Consider the following 27,863-nt stretch of genomic DNA (forward strand, 5'->3'; position numbering starts at 1 on the left):
TCATACTTTATCCAGTTCTGGCCTCTACAATTCCCGTTAAGACCATTACGTTTTGTACCCCTCCCATCCTCCATTTATATGACAATCTCCCTTTCCACAGACCCACATTTTAACTTCTTACCTCCAAAGTCCCTTCTACTAACTCAGGTATTTCAATGGAATGCTTATTCCCCAAATAAACCTAATTTCCCCCCATTTTTAGTTCCCCATTGACTGTCCCCAAGTATGCCCTCCTTCCTTCATCATGCGCACTAATTCCTGTTGCGATTCCTAAACTAATAACAATGCAGCATTGACCCCCCCACTGAACACCAACCTTTCTTTTTCTTGCCAATAGACCTAATCTCCCAACCCCTTTTTATTTAAAACCTACACAGCACCCGATTCTAACCAACTGCAACACCCATATTTCGTCCTTAAAATGATTGCCAATTGCTCCACCCCTGATCACCTCATTGTCCTTGCAGTGGTTGTGCATGAAGTTCACCTGTCTGGTCATTGCGCAAGGACCATGGGACAGCCAGCGTGATATGCAGCCATGGGAGTTGTAGATATAGCGTTTATTTTGATGGGAGATGCCTGCAGTGTTGTACTGGGCACCGAAATGGCACACTATGCATTGGTTGCAGTAGTTTTAATTATACTTTTCTGGGTGTCTATACTAATGAATCTATTTATTCACTCATCCTTATGTTCTTGTTCTTGTTCCTGTCTGTCCCTAAAAAAAACTTTTCATGTTCTATTACTACTGGACTTGGGCAATTTATTTTTTGCCTTTTAACAACATGTGAAAGCAAAAGAAATGTGACGAACCGCTTTTTTTTTGCTATTTGCCCATCTCTGAAATTTCATCATGGTTTACAGGTTAGCCAACCAGGAAAGAAAGGCCACAGAAATCTATTAAAATCTGAGAAACCTTCAGATTCGAGTTGACAAAACAAATTTTAAAAAATGTGTCATCGATTTCACAAGCGAAATGCATCCATGGGTGGATTCTGCATATGCCACCAACGTGTTTGCCCCATAAATACTACATCAACGTTTTCCCTTTCCACAGCCACAGCCATTTTCTGATGCAGAATCTGACATTAACACTGCACATGTATGGTTAATATATGTATCACTAAGTGGATGTGAATCAGAAACAGAAGATGGACACAGCAATAGTATATTGTTCTTCTGATTCACATACATTAGCTAGAGCAATGGCAACTGCAGGCAGAGATTCTCAATAAGTCTGGATGAACAAGGTAGTTACCACTGGCCACGCTCTTGTTGGTGGATACTCTAACTACAAATTCCTCACCTTGTGAATACCCCCAGGCACCAGACTGGGTCCAGAGCCTTTTCTTGGCCATTACCTGGTGTGCCGGTAGGTGATTTTGGGTGGCTCTGCGTCTGGTTCATCCCTCCCTAGAAATGGCTTTAGCAGCCACATATGACAACCACCTCTGTGTGACACCATCAGATTCTTTCTGATATTTGTCTGCACCGTGGGACGCGGAGCCCTCTTTAATCAGACTGACAGTGTGCAGATCCCTAATTGGAACCTTTTCAATAATACAGCAAAAAATAGTCCATCCACAGTACGGGGAAGAGGAAGGGCAGGTGAGGAATCTGCGGTTATACAGAGTTTCCACCAGAAAGAGCGTTACCGAAGAAAAGTAACTTGTTCTTCTGATGTACACTAACCACAGATTCCTCACCTTGTGAACTGAAACCAAAGCAGTCCCCCAGGTGGCGCCTGTGTGGAGTGACTCAGACCAAAATGTCCTGTACGACTGAACGAGCAAAGTGCCGCTCTTGTCTAACCTGTCTATCCAGACAATAGTGCTTTGTGAACATGTGAACTGACACCCACATCGCAGTCTGACAGATGTCCAAGACAGGCACACTGCACACCAGGGCAGTGGTAACGCACTTGGCTGTGGTACAATGAAATTCGAGGCCTTCCTCAGGCTGTTTCTTGGCCAATTCATAGCACATCTTAGTGCACAGCACAATCCATCTGGACATGGTTAGTTTCAGTGCTGCTTTTCCATTCTTCGTCACAGAGAACCCCACAAAAAGCTGATCACCCACTCAATGTTCGTTGCTGCCATCGAGCTCAGAGCTCAGAGCTCTCTTTGGATCCAAGCGATGGAGGCTTTCTTCCTACTTTTTTTTGGATGAGGTGAGGCAAAGAATGCCTGCAGAGTGATAGGCTGCCCAGTGTAGAAAGGCATCTCGTCTTTTGGGAGGAGGGCTGCGTTAGTACTTAGCGCGAGCTTGTCCGAAAAGAAGGTAGTAAACATTGCTGGATAGAGTGCTAGAAGTTTATGCAAGGAGCTGACGTGATCGCTAAGAGGAACACCGTCTTAAGGGTTAGTAACCTTCGAGGGTAACTGTGCATAGGATCAATTGGGCTACACATTAATGTGAGAACCAAATTCAGATCCCCCTAGGGTATCACAAAAAGGTTTTGGCAGAAAGATGTGGGCCAGCCTTTTTAGAGAATGTATCACAACAGGTGATTTAAACAAAGATGACTGATCAGTTAATCATAGAAAAGCTGATAAGGAAGAAAAAGTAACCTTTAACGGTAGCCACAGCTACGCCTTGCTGGGCTAAAGACAGGTAGAACATCAGATAACTGGACTTTCAATGGTTTGATATGCTGTATAGAACACCAAATAACAAACTTCTCCCAGCGTCCCACATAAATGATTTTGGTGGAGGGCCACATGGCTACCACAAAGACATTCACTACTAGGTATGGCTATAAAGAACATATATTCTGTCTTTATGTTGTTGGTCTTTCAACCTCAGGTAACTGCATATAAAATAACACAACTTAATTGAAGAACCAAATTATAGTTAAACTCATCAGAGGAAAATGCACTATTTTACATTACAAAACCTCTATTGGTTAATGTGATCATTACAAAAGTCTGAGTGTGTGTGTAATCCAAGAGCCGCAGAACTAAATCCTGGTTGGGGCAGTGTGACATAGTGACTTATGCATTTTTAGTTCCTTGAGGTCACAGCCTGTGACAGAAAGCTCTTTGAATATATGTAAATATTTTTAACTTGCATTACAATAGGCTGCCATAAAATGTGCAAAACTATTTAGGTTTAAAATATCAAAATGTTTTCAAAATATAGATTTTAGGAATACACAGCAGGATTGTACTAGTGCAAACACTTTTATAAGTATGTGTCCTCTAAAAAAACATACATATTTGTCACCACAATGCTTTAAGTGACTCCATCAATTAAAGCCAATAACGACTTCCAAGAAGAATTTATATTTGAAGATCAACCAATTGCACATGTTTACATTTATTTCAGGAACCCTGGCAAGATAGCTTGTTTATTTTTTAACTGTCTGTCCCTCCCTCTGCTTCACTGCACAGAAGATTCTCTCCTTCTGCATCAGCTAAGGCATCTCAGTTTTCGGAATTAACCATCCATGGACGGTTATCTATTAGTAAAAAGTAGGGGAACTATTTCTGTTAAATTTAAAAAGTATGTGCACATTGTGACCCACAGATCCTGCCCACTACGACCTCTGCTACTTCTGTATGGAGGCCAAAAGCAGTCAACTGTCACCGCTGAGTCTCCAAGCATGAAGATGTAAATTGTGCAGGCTTAGATGCAGGACCATGTCTTGCCGCTGAGACAGAAGGCCCTCCCAAAACGACAACTGGACCAGAGCACAGATGCTCATGGCCACAAGTTTCAAAGCCACAAGGACGACTTGGCCCAGATTGTTCCTGATCTGCTTGCATATTTTCAGCAGGAGAGGTAGAGGCTGGAATCACCAAACAAAAAAGCTACTCCAAGAGAGAAAAGCCTTGGGAAGTCCAACACGCAAATTTTTGGAATCTATGCATTTTCGGATGTGGCGAAAATATTGAGCAAGGATTCTCCCCATTGCTGGAAGATATCCTGCACCACCTCTGAGTGTGGATGCCATTCGTGGTCCGGTAGGCAACACTGGATGTGTTCATCTACCCTGGCATCTAAAGCTCCTGCCAGGTGTTGTACGATCAGAGAAATGCCCTGATGACTCAACCAGTTCCAGAGGCGTATAGACACCTGGTACAAGACCCACAACCCTACTCTGCCCTGCTTGTTGCAGTAAAACATAGTGGTGGTATTGTCTATCAGAACCTGCACCTACTCCCACTTGCTGGACGGGAGGAAAGCTTTTAGTCTCAAGGAAATCGCCTGCATCTTCGACAGACTGATGTGGAAGTGGGTTGGCACCGGAGACCAGAGTCCTATGATCACAACCACTCCTAGATAACTTCCCCAAAGCAGCAATGATGAATCCATTCAACTGTTAACTATGGGTGGGGTAGGGCGAATGGTCTACAACTGGACCAACTGCGGTCCAGCAGCCACCCCCAGGTCTTTCGCAGTCTCTTGCGACACCTGGATGGAATAAGACAAGTTCCTTTGATGCTGAGCTCTTTGAGACTTCCGATCCCACTGCAGAGCCCGCATGTGTCACCTGGTGTGGTGCACCAGTTGGATGCGGGATGACAAGTGGCCAAGAAGTCTCTGAGCTGCTGTCAGTGATATCCAGGTCAAGGGTTGAAACATTAGGATCATAGCCTGAATGTACTGGACTTGTTCAGGAGGAGGAAAGACTCAATACAGCACAGTGCCCAGGTTGGCAACAATGAACGGAAGCCTCTGCAAAGATGTCATGTGTGACTTTGGCACATTGATGGAGAAACCCCAAAAAACAATTGGTTGGGTGTTGTCTGAAATAGGCTAGCAACTATTTGAGGTGAGCTCACCTTCAGAAACCAATCATTCGGGTATGGGTAGACTGGTATCCAAACCTTCGAAGATGTGCAACTACCACCACTATACCCTTTGTGAACATTGGAAGGGCACTGGGGAGGGCCAAAGGGAGCACAGTGAACTGAAAGTACTCGTGACCTACTTGAAACCACAGGTAATGTCTGTGGGACTGCAGGACAGGAATGTGGAAGTAAGCATCTTGCAAGTCCAACATCACTATCTAGTTGCCTGGATCCAGGGCAGATAGATCTTAGGCAAAGTGAGAATGTTGAATATGTCCTTTTAAGGAAGAAGTTCAGAGGGCGAATATCTACAATTGGATGAAGTACTCGGTCTTTCTTTGGCATCAGAAAGTAACAGGTGTAGAAACCTGTCACAATTTATGATGCCAGCACCCTCTCTATGACTCCCTTGTCCAAGATAGCCTGGACTTCCTTCTACAGACTGGACAAGTTGTGCTCCGGATGTTGTTGCACTGTAGGTGGCATGTTTGGAGTACTGGAATGAAAAGGTAGTCCATAACCATCTTGGATGATTTGGAGCACCCATCTCTCCAATGTGATGTTCTACCCCTAATGGTGGTAACAACTCTTTCCTCCATCCAACTGCGTGACAATGCACCGATGAGGGCATACTAAAGGGGGTTTGAAGCAGCAGGTGGCGGTATGGGGGACTGAGTAGTGTGTTATCCTTGAGGGCCTGGATGCTGACGGCTGAAACCCGACCTCTACCTTGGAAGGGTTGGTGGGATTGTTGTTGCAGAGGCAGGTATTGGCATGGCCTCGAAATAGATGTTATTGTTGGGGAAACCGCTGCATGGATGCAGAAAGGCTGAGAGAGAGTGTTGTAGCCCTACTCTCTTTAAAGCGCTCCAGGGCAGAGTCTGCCTTATCTCTGAAGAAACTAGTGACATTAAATGGCATGTCCACGAATGATGCTTCAACATCATTGGGGAAGCTCACGGATCTGGTCCATGTGTGGCGTCTGAGGACCATGCTGGTACCAACTGTCCTACCCAAACAGGTGTTAGTTTTCAGATCCTACCTAATCAGGTACTTTGCCGTGTCTTGGCCTTCTTGTATGTTTTGTTGCAAATTGGCTCGAAGGTCATCAGGGACCATTGGCAAGAGGCGCTCACCATGTCCCACAACACACGTGAGTAACCCCCCAGGGCTACTTGAGTTAACTGATCTAACGTTGAGGTACGAGGAGGAGAACATCCTTTTCTCAAAGGCCTCAATGCATGTGGACTCCCTCTCTGGAGGTGTGGGAAGGAATTTGGGTTCAACCTGCTAGTCGAGGTTTGTACCAAGAGGCTTTCCGCTGTGTGGGATGCTGGAGAAGGAAAGATGGGTTACCCGAAGCTATCCTTTGTCTTTTAGCAATCTGCCAATTGTCAGGGGGGCAAGATCCTGGCTTTGCCCAGGTGCCCAGTTGTGTGTCTGTGAGGGCTTCAATAAAGGAAGGGAGCAGCTGTCCTGGCTGCAGGACCTCTGTGAGGACATTAGTTTTGACCTCTACTAAAGAAAATTGGAGGCTGAGGACTTCTGCCACCCCCCTGATCACCATTGCAAATGAGGCTGATTCCTCAGTGGAGGGGCCAGGTGGAAACTTGAGGCCAGTGTTAGGGGGTGTGTTCAGGCCACTTGCATCTTGCAGGTCCAAAAATAAGTTTTCCTCATCATTTAGGTGCAACTCAGTATCTCCATCATCATCATCATGTTGTTCCAATCTGAAAAACGTTGATGTAGTGGAGATGTGCCTTCAGGGTCTGATTTGGTTTGAAATCAAGGTGGGTGCACCCTTGGCCAATGTCACTGTAGGTTTACTTCTGGATTATAGGTTCTTTCTCTGGTGTTCGTGCTATCAGCAGGGGAGTATGAGCAGGCATAGACTCAGTGTCTGGGCAGGCCTCAGAACAGGGTCGAGGCACAGTCATGTCAGGGACTGATCTGTCAGCGGTAACCCGACTGCAGTCCTCCTCTTATCCGCGTAGACCGAAGGTGCACCAGCGGAATTCACATGGGTAGCAACAATACATAACATGGCCTCTTTGAAGGCTTGGATCTGTTGCAGCATCACTGACAGCCCTGGGAATTCGGGCTGAATCGAATCGGCTCAGCTGTGCGAGAACAGGACCAAGATCGTCCCTGACGTCCATGTGACTTCTCAAGACGAGAGTGGCGTGAAGAAAGGGAGTCACACTACAACTTCTTTCACTTTGTCTTATCTGCTGACCTAGAGTGAGAATGCATCCTTGACTTCAACCAAGATCAGGCCTTGTGATGTTTTCTGAGGTGTTCCATGCCTTAGAGTTTGGCCATGCGATCTCTGATAGCCCTTGGGTTCATCTGAGTGCAGTTGTAACATAATTGTCATTCTCACAATGAGCCCGGACATCCAGAGACAGAACTGACTTCTGTTTGTCCCAATCTTTGCAGGATTTAAATCCTGTAATTTTGGCAGGAGACGTGTCCCTTGCACATGGGATAATTTTGTAGAAAACGTTTTCTGTCAGTAACAGAATTGAGGGACCGAGCTTTGGATACGCATCGAAATGCGCAGAAAGAAAGGAACTAGTGCCGACACGCAGAGGTGGCAGTTATATGTGGACCCAACATCCTTTCTAGGGAAAGACGAACCCAACACAGAGCCGCTCAAAGCCACCTACTGGCGTGCGAGGGAACTGCTGAAAAAAATCTCTGGATCCAGCCTGGTGCATGGGGGTATTCACAAGGTTCCTGTGTTTTTCAAATCAGTCTTGGCTGAAGAAGAGGAGTTATTTGGGGATGATTGACAAAGGCTAGTAGATCACATACAGGCTAAGATTCCTGCCCTCCCTGGCTATACTGCAGTTTCCAATAATGTTAATGCAAGTTGCTCGGAGAAGCCTTTCCGCTTAGCCTAAATAATAAAGTGATTAATGCAAGTTTACCCCTGTGGTCCGTGAAGACTCAAAGACCCAGAACATCCTAGCAAACTCCGGCTATGAGTAGCTTAGAATGATATGTTAAACATTTTGAATTGAAACTGTCCCTGTTCTTTCAGTCAACTCCTGCCCCCAAACTGAACACCCATTGAACCCCACAGACCTGGAGCACGGCCCAAGCACTACTTACCTTTCACTCCTTCAACCCCTGGACTGCCGTGTGCAGATGGAGACCCCCAAAGTTGGACGGAATCTGAAGGAACAGCACCTGCATTGGCCACCAGATGCCGGTGATTTTGTGCAGGGCTCACAGAGTCCACAACCGATATCAGCGCCACCTGCAAGAGACGGGAAACACCGGGCGGAGAGGGTTGATGGTGCCTCCAGTTTTAAGAAAACTCCTTTGCATGCAATCAGTTTTTTCATTGTGATTGAAACCTTTAATCAGTATTGCCAAACTAGGTGGCCAGCATTCAGAGGCAGAGTACTACTATCATTTTAGTAAATAACTGGTGCGACTATTATCCAATATAACAGGACTTAATGTATCAACCCCATAAGGATTGGAGGCTGAGAGTGCCTCGACCAGCTGAACGCTCCTGACCTGTCAATTACAGATGTCAGCGGCAGTGAGCCAACCTTCAGGCTGAGAGTGTAATCCTGCCAGGTTTACAGGACATTTGCATTAGAGAATATTTATGGGGCACGTGTTCATATACTGAATTTAAAAGGTGAGTCCTTCATGTATAATAAGTGTCTCTAAAAACACGATGGGATTTTGCTATTCGCCAGCCCAAACGGCAGAGCGAAGTATGCGCTAGTGTCCAACCTTTCAGACTGTGACCTCGAAATGACCTTGTACAAAACGAGAGACTGCTTACATGGTGCATATAGTTACTTCGGGGATTCCATCTATCCCACAGGTACCCTGGCTCACACTTACCTTGGTCTCTAGGGCTGTGAGGCGCTCCGACATCTCAACCACTCGGCTGCAGTTTAAACAACCTGTAAAATGAAACAGAGGCAAACAGATTCAAGTGTCTGAGTGAGAGTTAAAACACACTGTATAAAAACACACGCGGTCTAAAAAAAACGCGGTCGTTCTAACTGCATTGTTCAAGAAGCGAATCTGTGAGTCCATGTGTCTACTGGGTGTGAAGAAACAACGTGACAGTAACCAGAGGACAATATATGTTGATGCAATATAAGGGCCACAAAACAAATCACACCACTAGCCAATTCTGTGTCTCAAACTGTGGACATTACCTCCTAAATAGGGACAGTTGTGAGGTACAATGTGACAAGAGCCGAGCAGACTGCCGTAGATGTGAGTGACGTTGTATCACTGCAGCTGACATGCCCCACACAGCCCCTCACAAACATTCCAATCAGAGCTGTAATTGGAAAAACTTACCTGGGAACCCATAAACTGGGGGTTAAGGTGTGGCAGAGGGAAGTGGGTAGAGTCACGAGGGGCGGAGCTTGATAGGCAGAGTCTGACAGACAACTTATGCATTTATTTAAAACAAATCTGTGGCAAACAAACTGGTAACAAGGACAAATGTGACCGTAAATCTGTTCTAGCTTACTTCATTGGTCAAAAAGAGGCTGCATTTTAAAAAATCTCACAGAGTTAAGATACCTGGTGCAGAGATGTACCCAGCAATTGTGAGGGGATTATAATAGCAGTAAGAGAACTCTGTTGGTTAATGCAGTTCTCATACACTCATAAACTACCATTGATGGTTAATGTGTCTGTTGGAATCACATTGTGTAACATGCACTTAACAGATTTGTATTTTATGTAGATAGGTAAGTGGGCTAATATTTTTGACACAGTTCATAAGTTCCAATGATAGCACAGTGAGCTATTTACCGGCATCAAGAAGCTGCAGGCATACTCTAAGTCATGAGTTTAGATCCTTATTGTTTTTTTCCTCAATCTGCTGTTATTTTAAGATTGCAAAGAAGGGTTCCTTTGGAAATGAATGCCAATAAGACTGTTTGTGCACACAGGTCCATAAGATGTGTATAAATGTGCCGATCTCCCTGCACCCACGTCGGCACTCCCCATTTTCTGCTCTGCCCATGCGTACCAAGCCCGACCCTGTGATGTACATCCTGTGCAGAATTTTGAGTTGTACCAACCGTAGCCTTGCCTGGACGGCGACCTCTCTCGGGGAGGAGACCGCCTCCTGCTAGTCTTCCTCATCCAGTTCTAAGCCGTCTCTAACCCATTTCTCCTTCAACGATTGTAGTGGATCTTCCATATTATTAATCAGTTTTTTGTAGATCAGGGAGATGGTTTTCTCAGGGAGGTGACCATCTAGTAGTCTGTCCTCCAAGGGGGAGGCCTCCGGAAGTGTGGATTTACTGGTAATGTGGGTGAGCAAGGCATGCCGTACTTGAAGATACCAATAATATTCTGTATCCGCCAGGCGGTACTGCTGTTAGAGGGAAGCGAAGGGAAGAATAGACTCCTTACCCCAGATGTCTTTGATCTGTGAGATCCCAATAAGGTCCCATTTGTCAAAGCCTTTGGACTGCCACAGACTTCCCAGCCTCTCAGAGTTCCACAGTGGAGTTGCCATGGTAAGTCTACGGTCCCATCCCAGTTGTTTGTTAGCTACATGCCAAACATGGACCGAATGTGCAGTTGGTCCTGTGAGAGGGTACCTGCAGGGCCTTGCATATGGCGCTCTGCCGTATTCCCCCCTTGGAGTAGCCGTCTATCCATGGCATATCCAGGGTCATCAGGTCGACCATTAAATCCCTGGTTGATAGCTGCTAAATGGGACGCACGGTAATACTTCCTAATATCTGGGAGGCTGATGCCCCCGTCATACAAATTAAGGGTTAATTTAGTTAGGGCGATTCGGAGCTTACCGTCCCATAGAAGATCTCTTTGAAGGTTCTCAATTTCTTTGAAGTAAGATGTGGGAACTGGGTCCATTGAGTTCTGGAGAGCGTATAGGAAGCGGGGCAGTGCCATCATTTTGAAAAGGACCGCTTTACCCAACAACAAGAGGGGTAGAGACTTCCAGGGCTTGACGTCACTTTTCAGCCTCTGTATAGGTGGCACCAGGTTGCGGGCAAAGCGGAGCTCCGAGCTCAGCGTAATGAAGATACCAAGATAACGGAAGCCGTCCGACACTATCTGTATCAGGCAGCCCCTCGGGAGAGTGGGTGGTTCTTCCTGTAGGACGTAGACTACAGACTTTGACCAGTTTATGGTGAATCCGGAGTATCTCCCAAACACCGCGAGAATGTCCAGGAGGCCGATCAAGGAGGCTCTTGGGGAGGTCAGATATAGCAGAATGTCGTCTGCTTACAGAGATATCTTATCTTCCAAACCTGGGGACCACTGCATCCCGCGAATCCTTTGATCTCTACGGATCCATGCCGCCAGAAGCAGACATAGAGGGCACCCCTGGCGCGTACCACGGCTCAGTTGAAAAGCTGGAGACTTGCAGTTGTTCATAACGACCTGAGCCATGGGGCTGGAGTACAGCAGACAGACCCAGCTCTTAAAGGTGGGACCAAATTCCAATTTGTCCAACACAGCAAAGAAATATGGCCATTCAACCATATCGAATGCCATGGTGGCGTCTAGGGATACCAATATGGCGGGTTCTAGAATAGTTGGTACTCTTCCCAGTACACCAGGCAAGCGGCGTAAGTTGAGGGCGGTATTGCGATGTGACATAAAGCCTGACTGGTCGAGGTGCACTAGTGTATCAATAACTTTAATCAAGCGCGTATCTAATAATTTTGCAACGATCTTAGGATCTGCATTAAGCAGTGAAATTGGTCTTTAGGACGCACAGCTGGTTTTGGGTTTCCCCTCCTTATGAATTATCACGATATTTTCAATCCGTTGATCAAAGGGGAGCGTCCCCTTGTCCCTGCTCTCTATGAACATCGAACGGAGGTACGGGGCTGACGCCTTTCCCGAATTCACCCCCGTATTGCCTGTGCCACCTCATCGTCTGTGAGGGCGGACTCAAGATATTCACTATTTTCATCTGAGAGGGTAGGAAGTCTGATATCTCTAAGCAATGCACTGTTGTCGTCATCTGTGTATTACCAGTCGTGCGGTACACCGTTTGATAGTAGCCTGCAAACTGGTCAGCTATTTCCTGCGGGTCAGTTATGGGGATGTTGTCCTCGCCTTGTAACTCGGGCACCAGCCGGGCCACCCATTCCCTCCTATCCAACCATGCAATTAGCTTCCCTGCCTTATCACCATGTTCATAAATTCTGCTCTGCGTGTCTCTGCCCTGCGCCCTGGCTCTGTCATCAGCTATGCTTTTAAAGTCGTCTTGTTTCAGGTTGAGGAAATGTAGTTTTTCGGGTGTCACCGCCTGAGCTAATTCCTCTTCCACTCTCAGTATTTCTTCATCTTCTCGCACTAAATCTACCTGCTTGTCCTTTTTCTTTCCCGCGATCAGGGACAGGGTTTCCCCGCGAATAACTGTTTTGTAGGCTTCCTATACCGTCTGAGCTGAGTCAACAGTCCCCTCATTGTCTTGAAAGTAGAACTACCCTTTTCTGAGTTAAGAAAATATATGTGCCTATCAGAGAAATAGAAAATTTGGCAGCTCTGGTATGTGTAGCGGTGTAACTATATTAGCAAATGATCTTTAAAACGCAGGGCAGGCTTGCTTTAAAATCCATAAATACATTTTGCAACATAAGCTCATCTGTGCTGAAAAAACATTGGTGTGGTAGAGGTGGGTGAGCCAACAAATAACAGGGCGAGCCGAGCCAGAGCTGAGCCAGGGGTCTGGCTTGGCTCTAAGAGCCCTGAAAATATTTGGCATGTAAGTCATGTGACAACTGTCATGCTCAAATTATGATGAAGTTGCTTGAAAATTTAAAAAAAGAAAAGTTTCTTTTTTTACATGCATATGTGTTTCAGTACTTCCTGTTGTATCACTGCCTTTAGAAATATTTTTAAAATGATACTTTTTAAACATTAATTTAAAAGCATGCCTGCCCTCTACTTCCTTCTAGACATTAGTGAACTAAGGGGCAAGTCAGCTGTCATGTGTACCTTATATATGTGGTGTAGATTTGTAATTCAGACGGAGGAACACTATAGTTGCATGATTTGTATAGTGCACATCCTGAACACATGTATTTGAAGGTTCTCTCAAATGTGAAGATGAAGAAACAGGGGTCTGGTGAATAAAAAAATTTGACTAGGATCACACAATTTTATCGGGTGGAGAAACAGATATTTCTTGTTTTACACTGTACAATTCCGCCACTATATGGGTATCTGTTTCTCTGTTTTACGTCTAAGGTTTGTAATCAACGCTTTGTCTTTATTTCTTGGCGTATGTGACAGTAGCGGTCCGTGGAGGGAGTTCGGTGGGGCGGTGAGGCGGGGCGGGGGAGGGGCAGGGTGGGGAAATGTAAACACCGGAATATGGATGAACGGAGGTAAGTACACATTTAAATAAATAAAACAAATTTTGTTGCGCGCGCTGCATCGCATTTAGCGATGCAGCGCGCGCAAAGGAATTCGTTTTATTTATTTAAATGTGTACTTACTTCCGTTCATCCATATTCCGGTGTTTCCATTTCCCTCCCCCGCCCCGCCTCACTGCCCCACCGAACTCCCTCCACGGACCGCTACTGGTATGTGATGACAGGCAGCAGCCACATGAAAGCTTGCTGATTTTGCACTTGCATAGTCAAGAGGACCTCGAGCCAGGCATCTGGCTCACGCCTGGCTCGAGCTTTCAGTGGCTTGCTCCCCTCTACGGTGTTGTGAATCAGGCCTCCATTGCAGAGTTTGAAGTGGCTAGAAGCTCCTGGAGGACTGTGTTCCCCAACTTTATAGTTTAACAAAAACAGTGCCCGTACATTTGGTTAAAAGACAACCACCAGGACAGTTAATTCAGCCAGTTGAGATGCCTCAGCTGAAATGGAAGGGAGGGAGCCTCCTGTGCTGTGAAGACAGGGAAGGACAGAGAGGTGAACAAGAAACAAGGCTTCTTGCCAGTTTGTCTTATGACTGAATGAAATGTAAATGTGTGCAACTGGTTAATTCTAAATCTAAAGGCTGCTTGGCGCCCAGGAATCGTTTTAATTCATGGAGTCACTTGAAGCTTCGAGATGACAAAAGATGTATTATTTTTGAGAAGTATTGTAAGGGTGTTACTAGCTGAGATGTAGAGTGTGTGCTATTAATGGACACATACAAAATGTTTGCTCTAGATACAGTTCAATTGCATGTTACTAAAATCTATATTTTGAAAGCACTGGTTTATCTTAAACCTAAATCTTTTTGCACATTTTGCTGCAGCCTATCTTATACTGTGTGTAATGCAAGTTTAAAATAATGACTTAAATATTCATAGTGCTCTCTGTCTCTGTCTGTGACCACGTAGCACTAAAAGTACACAAGTCGCTATTCTCCACTACACCAAAAGGGATTACATTGCGTGGCTCCCTGGTTCCACTCACAGACATCAGCAATGACCACATTAACCAACAGAGGTTTGAAGAGAGGTAATAGTGCATTTCTAACTGATTCGTTTAACTTGCAATGTAGTTTTCATTTAGGCTGGTTACATTATTTTCTATGCAGTTACCTGAAAGTGAAAGCCCACCAAAGAAGTTACTGGCTAAGTTGTTCTTTCAAGCCACGCCTTTGCCCCCACCCACACATTCACTGACCCCACCCCAATTTCACTGAGGTTCATAGGTCTTATGATTTTTTCAATGCACTTCGACCGCCGCTTCTTTGCCCCCCCCCACATCGAACCACCCGGTGCGGATAAAACAATAACATCATATCACCCTCGTGCTGATTTGGCCTACAAGTTACTGTGGATCCCCTCCCCCTTCTTGACTCACAGCAGGGAAGACCCACAAACCAACGCAGCCAAACTCTAACTACACTGGGCATTGTTTGTCCACAGAGAGATGGCTGGAGGAGCCTGCATCGACAAACCCACACGCGCACACACCAATGTCTGCAAGGAAAAGTGATCAGGGGTGAAGTAACTGGCAGACATGACCTAACCAAGAACACAACAACCTCAGCCAGACTGTCTCTGAATATTTGACTCCTCAAGCACTTTGATGACCCTGCCTGAAACACAGCACATGGAGAACTTGGCGAGGCTAGAGCTTGACTCAACTAGTACCGCTCTCCAAACTTCTCTTCATAAACCACCTTCAAGTACCAACCACACAAAGCTCCGCTAGCGCAAAGTAAAAAAGAATAGATACTTCGTCAGAACAGTTTTACCTAACATAATCCAAACTAATCCAGGTTCTACACATTGCATTGATCAATACCGGTGAGAGAGCTTCTACAAGTCAGCTCTCAACAGCACTCCCTTCTCCACCCTCCTCCTGTTGTTTCAACTCTCTATTGCAATTCTATCTTGAACAGCAACAGCATGGGGACAGACTACAGACCTTTAATGGAGCAGGAGACTGTTAAAAACATACTTCTCCTTTGGGCTGAAAATGAATCTAGTATGAGCTGTGTGGGTCTTTCTCCACCATCTGACAGAGGAGGCGGGTAGCTTTCATCTCCTATTCCAATCAGTAAGCTATCCACCCATTGGTGGACTTAACAAGAGTCTACCAAAGGTGTCCTTTAGGGGGCTATAAATGAAGGGCCTCATTTACCAATTTTCGATGCACAGCAGCGCAGTAAGCCTTCCTGCTGCACTGCTGTGCGACTAAATAAAAGGGCAGTAATGCACCGTATCTACAAGATACGGCGCATTCCTGTCCTTCTCCCGTGCGCACAATCAGTAGCCCTGCGCCAACACAGACACACATGCGCCATGGTGCACGGATGCCTGCGTTGCAGGGATGATTGTTGTTGTGCAGGAAGAGACACCTTTCTGCACAAAAACAGTCACTATTAGCGTTTTGCTCCTTCTATGTGAGCTGTAGATTGCAGCACACATAAAAAGAGCAAAAAACGAGGAGAAATAAAAGTATTTCTCTTCGTTGCACCACTCCTACGCTTCCCCTGGGAGGCGTAGCATTCTGACACAATCACAGGTTTACGACAGTTTGTAAATCTGGGAATGCGTCAGGTTCCATAAATGTTGCGTGAGAACCCCCACAGCAACACCAATGGAACACCCTTTTCACACAGAGTAATGCGTTAAAGGGGCTCATATTTACAAGGCCATAAAAAGTCACGAGGGTGGCTTTGCGTGGCCTTGTAAATATTGGCAAGCACACTGCGTCCTGTCGGGGCGTCTAAAAAAGTGATGCACGGGCAGCACAATGGGCTTGTAATTGAGGCCCGTAAACCTCCAGCCTATGCAGTAGAAGATGCACCTTATTCTCAAGGCTTGCCACGACAAAGCATTCTATTTTGGTTCGCAATAAATTAAAGAACTATTTTAATCGTCAGAATAGTGAAGACAAAACTATTAAACTCCCAAAATATTGTGACCAAAATACAAATTATGGGGACATTGTGAAAGGTAGGTATTTATATAGGGAAGTGTAGATTTACTATTCTTAACACAACTACGTACTAACTTTTGACCATGTGAAACAATGTGACCTGGTAATCTACTTTTTCTGCTAAATTTAAGTTTTGTGAAGACCTGCCCACGGGGGAAAAAAAGTTAAGGGTGGAGGAGGGGCTGGTGAAATAACAAGTGATTTCCCCTACTTCCTATTTTGCATGATTTATGCTTTACTCTAAGTCTTAAAGATATATATATATATATATATATATATATATATATATATATATATATATATAAGGATTTTTATTCATGCTTATAATAATGTGTTGCCTGATTTGCACTGATTTTTGTATAGCGCTTTAATGGATTCCTCGTATGATGCAGCCTCCAATCTTGCAACTATATTTGTAAATTGTCACCATTGGTGTTTAGCACATACTTATTTGCACTTTTGCACTTTATCAAAGTGTCCATGTCATTAGAACATAGTACCATGGCCAATTGGGCTGGATCCTTTTCACTATATGATTATCTGTTCATTCTGGTATTTTAGGCTATGCATTTCCTTAAATTGGCAATCTTTGTTTGGAAACTTTTTGGTATTTCAAACAGTTTTTAATTGTAGTATTGACCCCTTTTCCTATTCCGATCAGTAATTTATATATATTTTATTGATGGTGAATTGATTTTATTAAGAAAATTCGGTTTTGGCCTATGTAATCATAACAGTATGCTGGGTCCCTGTGCTTATAACTTGGGTTTTATTTTGTATATCACATGATTTTAAGTATATGTGGAATTTATAGGAAATTTTCAGGTTTATATATATCTTTTTATGAGTGTTATTTATTAATACTTCATGAATTTCCTGATTTTCCTGAAACAGCAGAGTCATTTTGAAATATACTTAACATCCTACGATGTTTTTCATTATGTCAAGTAACTTACGTGTTTTTGCTATCATTATGTAACAAAACTTAATGCAGGCATTTGCCGATCATGTACAAAAGACTCTTCTATGTCTATTGACCATGTGATACTTTTCAATGCACCTAGCACTTTAAATTTTGCACTTCCTCGTGAAAGCGTCATGTGATCAAGGCCTCTTGGAGGCTGAAACGCGTCATGTCGGACAAAACAGGTCTACAATAAAGAAACTTGCACTGATATCGGGTCTGCCTTGTCAATCTAATTGAGGGATTGCAGTGGCGAAGGCTTACATATATATATATATATTTATTTATATATTTATTTATTTATTTATATATATATATTTTTTTCCAAGGGTTATATATGCAAAGTTAAGTAAATCTATATTTACTCACATATACTTGACATCACAATATTGCAGGCTAATATCGTTTGCCAGGTCAGTATTAGGATATTGAAATTCTGGTAGAAACCCCTTGTAGCTGTGTGCTCCCAGAAACTAATATAAGGAAACCGAAAGGGTAGATTTGGCAGGTGATGTAAAGGGGTACTATTAATGAAATAGCCGGTAACAACAGATGGGATCCAAGATGAGCACAGATTAATAAAAGTTTCGGAGAGTTTGGCTGTCCAAAATTAGGACTGCACAACACCCAAGTCGCCCGTACAGGATTTAGGAAATGGTGCAAAAGTGCAGTGCAAGGTTATTTATGTTATGTTAAGTGCATTTCTACAGTGCATTCCCGCCATTTGTCTGATTCCTACAGTGCTTTTTGAAACTGGACGCCCTTAAAGGTTCTGGGATTCTTGACTACTGTAATCAAGGAGGTCTGTTGATGGTGCATTTGGTTGTGTTTTGCATTGTTTAGAGGTGAGTCACACTGGACAGTGGCCTGCTAGGTTACAGTAAGCTAATGTATAGTGTAGTGATGGATAACAGTGGCCAGTAGATGGCTAGATCCGGTTATGGGTCTGTGCAGAGGATCACATGTACGTGAGATCACTTCAGGATCAGTATCATGGCTCTTGGAATGCTGGATGAGGCCTCAAGTTGTATCTCCTGGATCTCTGCTTCGGTAGCAAACTTGGTGGATTCATCCTAGGCTGGACAGATAATGCGGCACGGGTGTCCACCATGTGGACACTTACCAGTGCTTCCTCTCTCTCTTGGAAGATACTGCATATCTTTGCTGAGACTCTGCACACTCAAAGCACAATTACACAACGGCAACAGTTCAGGCTTTGGTAAGCTTTCCCGAGAAGTAGGGAGTAGGGTCTGTGTCCCCTCCTTCAACACTGATCTTCTCTTCAATAAACAGTAATTTGCCCCATGTTGGTAAGATTTTATGACATTCATGTGAGATGACTGGCAAGTTCGTGGAAGGCTGGTGTTGGCCTCACTCAGCTCGTACAATGCTTCAAATGGTCAAGCTCGGGCAGCTTGGACCTCATCAGAGTGCACTGTGACGAAAGGTAAGATCTCTAGACTCATCGCCTACATCGAGTCCTCGGGTTCAGGCAAGAATTCTTTATTGACTCTACGATTACTTAAAATCTTTACAGTATAACACACATATGCAACACCCCTCCTCCCATCTGCTCTCCCCCATTGAGCTTCCAAGCACGCAAAGTAAAAATGCACCATGCAGATGCCTGCAGTTATATAGGTTGTCTTTAATAGGAGTTCTTGCTGTGCTCACTACTGGGCCCCACGTCTATCTTTCTTTGTAATCCGACTGTACATTTAAGAAAGCCCCTGGATTGAATGACATCCATCGGAGCTAGGGCGCCGGCTGGTTTAGTTACTGAATAATTGCTGATTTATTTTTTCCCTAGATTCTGCTGCCTGGTGCTGGAAGTCAAGTGCGATTCTAATTTGATGAATAAACTTGCCTGCTCTGGCAAGTAAGCAGGTAGTAGTTTCTGAAAAGCACCAATCTGAAGCGTCCCTGCAGGTTTCAAAGCCCTTGTCCCTTAGGACGGGGCATAGCACACGATAGCGATCACTGGCCAGAATGCGGCAGCAGCATAAAGATGTAACCAGGATTCTCTATGGGAGTTACATAGCCGGCAGGAGACAGCGTTGTCTTTTCGCACCCATGTTGGGTTGAACTGCAGGATCTTAAGGGCAATGAGGTGCAGAAACAGGATTTTCCTTCTAGCTTGGGCTGAGAGTGGGTCTCGCATGTAAGGTTGACCTTTCCCAGGGATGTACCAACTGTCAAGTGCCAGTGTGAGGGAGTTGTACCGGAGTGAGGAGCGATCCAGTTCAGACGAGATGTCCCAGACCTGGAGCTTTACAGCATTAGACCAGGCAGTGTGCCGAATTTCATGTAGGGACATGCTTTCTGCCTCTATTTTCAGTGATTCTATAGCTTGGTTCAGCTTAGAGTGCCATAGGGATCCCGCTGCCCTGAAAATAATTTTCAGAAAATGTTTGAAAGTAGTTTCAGGGGCTTTAAGAACTTTGATATAATATTTTATTAAGTCCCACTGTAGTACCAAATCCGGTCTGTTTAGTCCTATTTCTAGCCTTAGCCTGGTGTTCCTTGCTTGTCTGGGTGCCTGCAGCATGATCTTATAAGTTTTATCTGGGCTGCAGCGATGCGTTTCTCTAATACTCCTGGGAAGGATAGGTGGCCATAATTAATTGCTGGAATGAATTTTGCCCTCAGTACTGTCAACGTGGGCTCTGCGGATGGACTTGCTAGGTGATGACTTAAACGTCTAAGTGAGAGAATTAGTCTGTTGATTTTCGAAATTAGCTCATTTAAATGTTTAGCAGCTGTTGCCCTCTCTGTTAACTATAACCCCAAGTAATTGTAGGATGTAGCTGTCCTAATTCGGTGGTCGCCCAGAGACCAGGATGCTTGCTTTTTGTGAGGATATTTGCCAAAAATTATTATCTTTGTCTTGTTCCCGTTAATTTGCAGGCTGATTTCTTTGTTATACACTGCTAGACTCTTTAGAGCTCTTTGGAGCCCCACCCTGGTGTGATCCATGACCACTGTATCGTCCGCATACTGATGGGTTGAGAGGGTCATCTTGCCCGATCTCGGAGATACCAGACTGGCGTCTTTCAGAGCTTGCCCCATGTCTGCCTTATACAGGCTGAATAACAGTGGAGCCAGAACACAGCCCTGCTTTAGCCCGGTGTTAGTTTCAACTCTAAGGTTGCAGTTGTTGGACTTAGTTTGACCCGGACCCATGTCCCCTCGTAGAGGGCTTTTATCGCCTTTAAAAGGGTCGCTGGGATTCCCAAGGATTCGAGTTTTGCCCATAGTCTTCCTCGCTTGACTCACTCGAAGGCCTTGGAATAGTCTATAAAACAGCAAAACAGGCGCAGGTTGTTTCTCTTTACCGCTTGCTTGGGGCCCTCCGGTGTCCTGAGGTATGAATGCTTCTGCCTGTCAGGGCCTCCACCAGTGACCACACAGCTCGAGAGATATGTACTTACCTTTGCTCCCAAGTCCTCAACTGTCCTTTACCAGCCAGCAATAATCTGGCCCAATGGTCACTCTAACCCTTTCTTACGTGCACAGCTCAAATGGGGTGAAACCTCTGTTTTCTTGAGCCACCTCACTGGAAGCTAAAACATAAATGGGGTAGGAGACGTCCCCCATGCCTCTCTCCAGGAAGAATGACGAAAACCTTTAACATTTCCTTGAGTGTCCGGCTGAAACTTCCTGATAGCTTATTGGGCTTTGAGTGAAAGTGCTAAATGGGTGAGGCATCCAACATGCACACAAAAGTGCCCACATATATAACTCTGTAAACTTCTGGTCTCAGCCAGACACAACTTTTGTAGGGAAATCCATGTATGACTAAGAGCTCCCCTCACAACAACTTCATCATGGTAACATGTCTTGATCCACAAACCTCAGATTTAGATCTTAAGACTGTTGCCCACAGGCTAAATAGGCAGCATGTCAATTAATAACTTTTTATAAGGTTGCTGGTGACTGGTAGTGGCTCCTAGTAAACCTTTGTTTAAGCTCCAAGCTATCAAAACAAAGGTTTTGCAGTACAAATGGCTGGCACTCTATGCGCTTGTGACAGAAGTCTGTGCATCTCTTTCTGTAGATGCCAAGGCGAGGTAGACATCTCTTAGTAAGCAGTCAGTAAGTAGTCCTTTGCAAAAAGCAACAACTTGTTTGTAGATTTTCCCCGCTGTAGGCACACCTGTGCCAGAGATAGCATGTCTCTGTGTTAATCTGGGTATGTCAATGTTACTCCCTGCTTTTTGAGGGTATGAGCAGTGTCACTAACCTAGGATGTAATGGGGAGGCAAACCAAAGCCCTCAAAAGCCCTGCAGGGACATCCATTTACAGAGACTGGCATCAGCCACATGCCCACAACCTGCTGGCATGTAACGGCACGCATACTAATATCTGATTACTCCCTGTCAATCACACCTCTGTTGCTTCTGGCAACCTGGCATTCCTTGTATGCGCTCCAATTTCACTGACTGCATTTCTAAGCCATTTGGACTAAAGAGTGTCTTATTTCTCAAGTGCAAGGTCCATAATATCCCAAGAATCCCACTCTGTGGGTGCAAGTGGGGGAAGCATAATAGGGCACTTGGGTGATCGTTAACGAGGAGTGAATTACCTGTTGCATCGCCACCTCCCTGTTTGCCTCTTGTGCTGCTCTCAGTAGTCTGCTTCAGCAGTAGCAGTTTTTAGGTCAAGCCTGGGTAGAGCATGCGCTGCTCTGCAAGGCATGCTGTATTCAGGTATGGACTTGAAGCTCCGCCCATATTTTTAATTGGCTTGTGTCATTGTCCTTTGTAAACTCTGGCTCTTCATTCGTCAATAGGCTTAGTAATCCCTCCTTAGTACCACCTTGTCTCATCTTGTAACCTCCCATAAGTACTGGCCTTCTTACCTGTGTTGTTACTCGGTAGGCATTAATTATAGCTTCCGAGCACTATTTCGCTTAAATTGTTTTCATCTGGCTGCTGTTGCAGGCAGGACATGCTCTCTCCTAACGCTTTCTTTTTTTTAATTATACGGCAAGCCACAGAGGCGGCCGCGCCCTCGGTTAATTTGCGCCGCCAAAAGCAGCTGCGTGTTTTTTTTTACTCTTTATTCACTTTTGCTTGCTGTTGTTTCCAAGCGCCCCATACCACGCTTTCACTTTAATGGCGGCTGCGCCCCTTTCATTAGATGCGGCTCGTTTAAAGAAAGGGGGGTGGCATCTATTAACATTCAAGTGTGGCATGGGGCACTTGGAAACAAAAAATATTTGCAATGCAGTAGTCCTCGTATTTGTGAGAATTTAAGATATTGTTATTTACAATGCCAATAGCTCCAACTCTCGTAAATACGAGACCTATTGCATTGCAAATGCTTGTTAAGCATTATGTTTGCATCTGATATTTGTCCCCGAGAGTCATCTCACCATGTCCACACAAACTGAAAATGCCTATAAACACTTCAAAAGATCGCACCTAGCTACACACAATTCCAGGTAGCAGCGGTGCCCCCATAGAAATTCCCTCATAGACCATCCCACATCCAACAATCCTGTTTTTAGGTCTAGCCTGGCGATAGAAGCGCATGCGCTGCCCTCGCCATGCGAGTGCCGTTTGCAATCGATTCTCTGAAAGCCTTACATGCACGCGTAGGGATGGACAAAGATGGCTGCTCTCGCCATTTATCCAAACCTAACAGCATGCGCGTGTCCGTACGGACAGTGGACAGTCCAACGCCATCTTATGCCAATAGCTTTCTATTGTCATCACAACCAAGCTTCTTATCAAAAGCTTTGTCACGCTGTCTTGTTTTTATAGCGCGAACTTCACCCGTAGGTATCGGGTGTCAGAGCGCTTCTATTTCACCTAGCCGTACCAAATATTTCTCTTTGTCATCTTTTCTCTGTGTTTCAATTTCTTTCTATTATCTTTCATTTGGTCTGTGTTTAACTCTTTCCTCTCCCTTCTCCCTACCCCTCTCTGCCGTATAATGGCTTCCTCTCTATTAGTTATTTTTTCACTTTGTGTTCGCCCAGCTTTCTTCTTCTTCTCTCTCTTGAGTGTTTTTTGCTCCACACTTTCATGCCTACTTTCGGGGACCCTTTCTTCTTTTCTCCTCCACAGAATCAACCGCAGTTGTGAACAAGGCACATGCAAATACCACCAACTGCACCTGCAGTGCCCGTGAGCACTAAAAGATGCACCTGGGGTATCTGTGAGCACCAACTGCCCCTGCAGTGCATGTAAACACCCATAACTGCAACCGAGGCACCTTTTAGAACAACCGTGAGCCCCTAAGACACCAGTGTCCCTCTTGAAAGCAACACCACGTACCGAGGCACCGGCAAGCACCACTTGACTCCATCTGCAGTGCTTTGCATGCGCCAATAGTGCCTAGAGTGCTTGCAAGCATCACCCACTACAATTAATACCACCGCAGGTAATCCCCAGCCCAATAACTGGAGGAGCTTTGGGCACCACTAGTCGCACCTCTTTTACCTACAACCACTGTCCACTGCACCTGCTGCACCCGTGAGCACCAGCAAATGCATTTGTGGCATATGTGCCAGTGAAAGGAATGATAATTGCTCCCTAGTGCTTCCTTAAACCACGATTCTACGTCTGTTGCGGCTACACATAGCAAGTCATGAGGATGTCCACGTGACCACATTGGAGATTAATTCCCCTCATTTTCACGAGTTGATTCACGTGACCCTATGTGAATTTAAATGTGACATTCAGTCCGTTCTCGGGCAGAGTTTTTTTTTAGCACGTACTTTGTGGTGGGAGCAGGCTTTAAGTGGGATGAAAAAGCTGTGAGGTCTCTCCAAGGGGCGTGGCCGATGTAATTAAGGGCGTAGCTTAAAAACACCTACGCCAAATATGTGTGTTTTTCATTGCTTGCCAGACTGGTGTTTTGATGCTTCTGTCATTGCATCCAGACATATAATGCAAGTAACATTACACCTACAACAAGCCAGGACTATTGCTTTGTCAATGGGTGTTACTTGTAACCTCCCATAAGTACTGGCCTTCTTACCTGTGTTGTTACTCGGTAGGCATTAATTATAGCTTCCGAGCACTATTTCGCTTAAATTGTTTTCATCTGGCTGCTGTTGCAGGCAGGACATGCTCTCTCCTAACGCTTTCTTTTTTTTAATTATACGGCAAGCCACAGAGGCGGCCGCGCCCTCGGTTAATTTGCGCCGCCAAAAGCAGCTGCGTGTTTTTTTTTACTCTTTATTCACTTTTGCTTGCTGTTGTTTCCAAGCGCCCCATACCACGCTTTCACTTTAATGGCGGCTGCGCCCCTTTCATTAGATGCGGCTCGTTTAAAGAAAGGGGGGTGGCATCTATTAACATTCAAGTGTGGCATGGGGCACTTGGAAACAAAAAATATTTGCAATGCAGTAGTCCTCGTATTTGTGAGAATTTAAGATATTGTTATTTACAATGCCAATAGCTCCAACTCTCGTAAATACGAGACCTATTGCATTGCAAATGCTTGTTAAGCATTATGTTTGCATCTGATATTTGTCCCCGAGAGTCATCTCACCATGTCCACACAAACTGAAAATGCCTATAAACACTTCAAAAGATCGCACCTAGCTACACACAATTCCAGGTAGCAGCGGTGCCCCCATAGAAATTCCCTCATAGACCATCCCACATCCAACAATCCTGTTTTTAGGTCTAGCCTGGCGATAGAAGCGCATGCGCTGCCCTCGCCATGCGAGTGCCGTTTGCAATCGATTCTCTGAAAGCCTTACATGCACGCGTAGGGATGGACAAAGATGGCTGCTCTCGCCATTTATCCAAACCTAACAGCATGCGCGTGTCCGTACGGACAGTGGACAGTCCAACGCCATCTTATGCCAATAGCTTTCTATTGTCATCACAACCAAGCTTCTTATCAAAAGCTTTGTCACGCTGTCTTGTTTTTATAGCGCGAACTTCACCCGTAGGTATCGGGTGTCAGAGCGCTTCTATTTCACCTAGCCGTACCAAATATTTCTCTTTGTCATCTTTTCTCTGTGTTTCAATTTCTTTCTATTATCTTTCATTTGGTCTGTGTTTAACTCTTTCCTCTCCCTTCTCCCTACCCCTCTCTGCCGTATAATGGCTTCCTCTCTATTAGTTATTTTTTCACTTTGTGTTCGCCCAGCTTTCTTCTTCTTCTCTCTCTTGAGTGTTTTTTGCTCCACACTTTCATGCCTACTTTCGGGGACCCTTTCTTCTTTTCTCCTCCACAGAATCAACCGCAGTTGTGAACAAGGCACATGCAAATACCACCAACTGCACCTGCAGTGCCCGTGAGCACTAAAAGATGCACCTGGGGTATCTGTGAGCACCAACTGCCCCTGCAGTGCATGTAAACACCCATAACTGCAACCGAGGCACCTTTTAGAACAACCGTGAGCCCCTAAGACACCAGTGTCCCTCTTGAAAGCAACACCACGTACCGAGGCACCGGCAAGCACCACTTGACTCCATCTGCAGTGCTTTGCATGCGCCAATAGTGCCTAGAGTGCTTGCAAGCATCACCCACTACAATTAATACCACCGCAGGTAATCCCCAGCCCAATAACTGGAGGAGCTTTGGGCACCACTAGTCGCACCTCTTTTACCTACAACCACTGTCCACTGCACCTGCTGCACCCGTGAGCACCAGCAAATGCATTTGTGGCATATGTGCCAGTGAAAGGAATGATAATTGCTCCCTAGTGCTTCCTTAAACCACGATTCTACGTCTGTTGCGGCTACACATAGCAAGTCATGAGGATGTCCACGTGACCACATTGGAGATTAATTCCCCTCATTTTCACGAGTTGATTCACGTGACCCTATGTGAATTTAAATGTGACATTCAGTCCGTTCTCGGGCAGAGTTTTTTTTTAGCACGTACTTTGTGGTGGGAGCAGGCTTTAAGTGGGATGAAAAAGCTGTGAGGTCTCTCCAAGGGGCGTGGCCGATGTAATTAAGGGCGTAGCTTAAAAACACCTACGCCAAATATGTGTGTTTTTCATTGCTTGCCAGACTGGTGTTTTGATGCTTCTGTCATTGCATCCAGACATATAATGCAAGTAACATTACACCTACAACAAGCCAGGACTATTGCTTTGTCAATGGGTGTTACTTGCATAAGATAAATAAGCAACAAGTATGGCTTCGTTGTATAGAATATTGAAAATGCTTCAGTTCTGAAATGATGAGACTGAAAGAACAGTCTCTTTGAAGTTACATCAAAGCAGTGGAGGGTGGGACTGCTACAAAGCAAAGATTGATTTTCCACCCAAGGGTGAGGGCAGAAACATGGAGAGCCCGATATGGAGCTCTCTTAGCACCTGATTTTTAGAATTGCCGGCGCTGAGCACCGGCAGGACCCAGCTCACTTAAAGCCCTGGGTAGGAGATACAAACAAGCATTAAAAATGCAATAGGTCTCACCTTTCATTAAGTTAAAGCCATTTGCTTTGCTATACAATACCATTAACAAAGCAAATGGCTTTAAATTAATCAAAGGCGAGACCTATTGCATTTTCAATGCATGTTTCCTTTGGTGGGTCCCAGAGGTGCATCCATAGCAAATTAGCAGGCATCCCGGAAGACTTGGTACTGTAGCACGCGGTGAGAGATTAGATAATATTGTGGAATTTGACAGTAGGTAACGGATTCTGAGAAGCAATACAGCTCTCTGGAGGTCATTTTGGGTCTGCCAGGTGATCTTTAAAACAGAAGAAAGTTAATATTTGCCGTTCACCTATACAAAGTTGGGGTACCATTGGGGGTTCTCTCGATTAATATATCTACTAGTCCTGCAAGACGGAACGTGGTGACCCTGAACATATGTTTTATGGCTGTAAGTGGCTGACCCCTTACTGGGACCAGATTGCAGCCCAACTGAGTAAAATGTTTGATGTTACTATTACATTAGATTTCCCCAGGATTATTTTTGGTCCACATGAAGCCCTGAGTGCGCCCCTGCATTTAGAAATGGACACAGTCCTCCCTGAACTTTTATTGGTGATTACAATTAAAGTCGTTCTCATTGACTGGAAATCTGCGCATCATGTCCCATTTCATACATGGTGGGTGTGGGTTATTTACCTTAGAAGTACAAAGTTACCCGCAGATACCGCTTATGGATGACCCCAAGATATCAAAGATATTTGGAAAATGCTAGATTCTTCTATTTAGGAACCATGTCCTACATAAGATACAGGTGTGAATAATTGTTATGTTTGGCACTTTTTTAGCTTTTTGCATATGGCTGTTGTGTTTGGTGTCTTACCTATGTATGTTATTCATTTCCATCTAGAACTCCACACCATATATTGAATGGTTAGTTCATTCAGCACATCTGCTCAGTTGTTTGTTTCCCATTGATACGAGGCTTTCTAATCTGTTTGATATCACGTATCACAATGTCTTTGATCGCTGTGCTTATGTCTATACCTTTGTACCAATCCTGTGTTTATCCTACTGTATTATTCTTGGTTTCTTTGCAAAAAATCTAATAAATAATTTTGGGGAAATATATTTGCAGCAGAACTGAAACAGCATTCTCCTGGGGGTTAATCATTGATGTGTGTGTGTGTGTGTGTGGGGGGGGAGGGGGGAGGAATATCCCAGAGCTTCGATACCTCTTGTGCCGTTCTGGTTTGTGGATCCTCTATGCCAGTAGGGGGCTATTTGCTTCCTGGCCCCCCCCTCCCACCTTCTTAGTCATCTGCTTGACTACATATGCTAAAACCTCCCCATCAGC

The 27,863-nt window shown here is 44.9% G+C and overlaps 1 protein-coding gene across 6 annotated transcripts in view; it reads right to left on the reverse strand.

Annotated features, from left to right (window-relative positions):
* EMID1 (EMI domain containing 1) overlaps positions 1 to 27,863 on the reverse strand; it is a 431,309-nt gene that overhangs the window by 126,386 nt on the left and 277,060 nt on the right. For all 6 annotated transcript variants that reach the window (XM_085632751.1, XM_085632749.1, XM_085632748.1 and 3 more), the window contains exons 5-6: positions 8,670 to 8,731; positions 7,917 to 8,064 (exon numbers count right to left, since the gene is read on the reverse strand). In XM_085632751.1, the coding sequence (XP_085488877.1) occupies positions 7,917 to 8,064; positions 8,670 to 8,731 (210 nt within the window). The remainder of the gene's footprint in view (positions 1 to 7,916; positions 8,065 to 8,669; positions 8,732 to 27,863) is intronic.

Source organism: Triturus cristatus, chromosome 11 (genome assembly GCF_964204655.1).
Source record: "Triturus cristatus chromosome 11, aTriCri1.1, whole genome shotgun sequence".
NCBI lineage: Eukaryota > Metazoa > Chordata > Amphibia > Caudata > Salamandridae > Triturus > Triturus cristatus.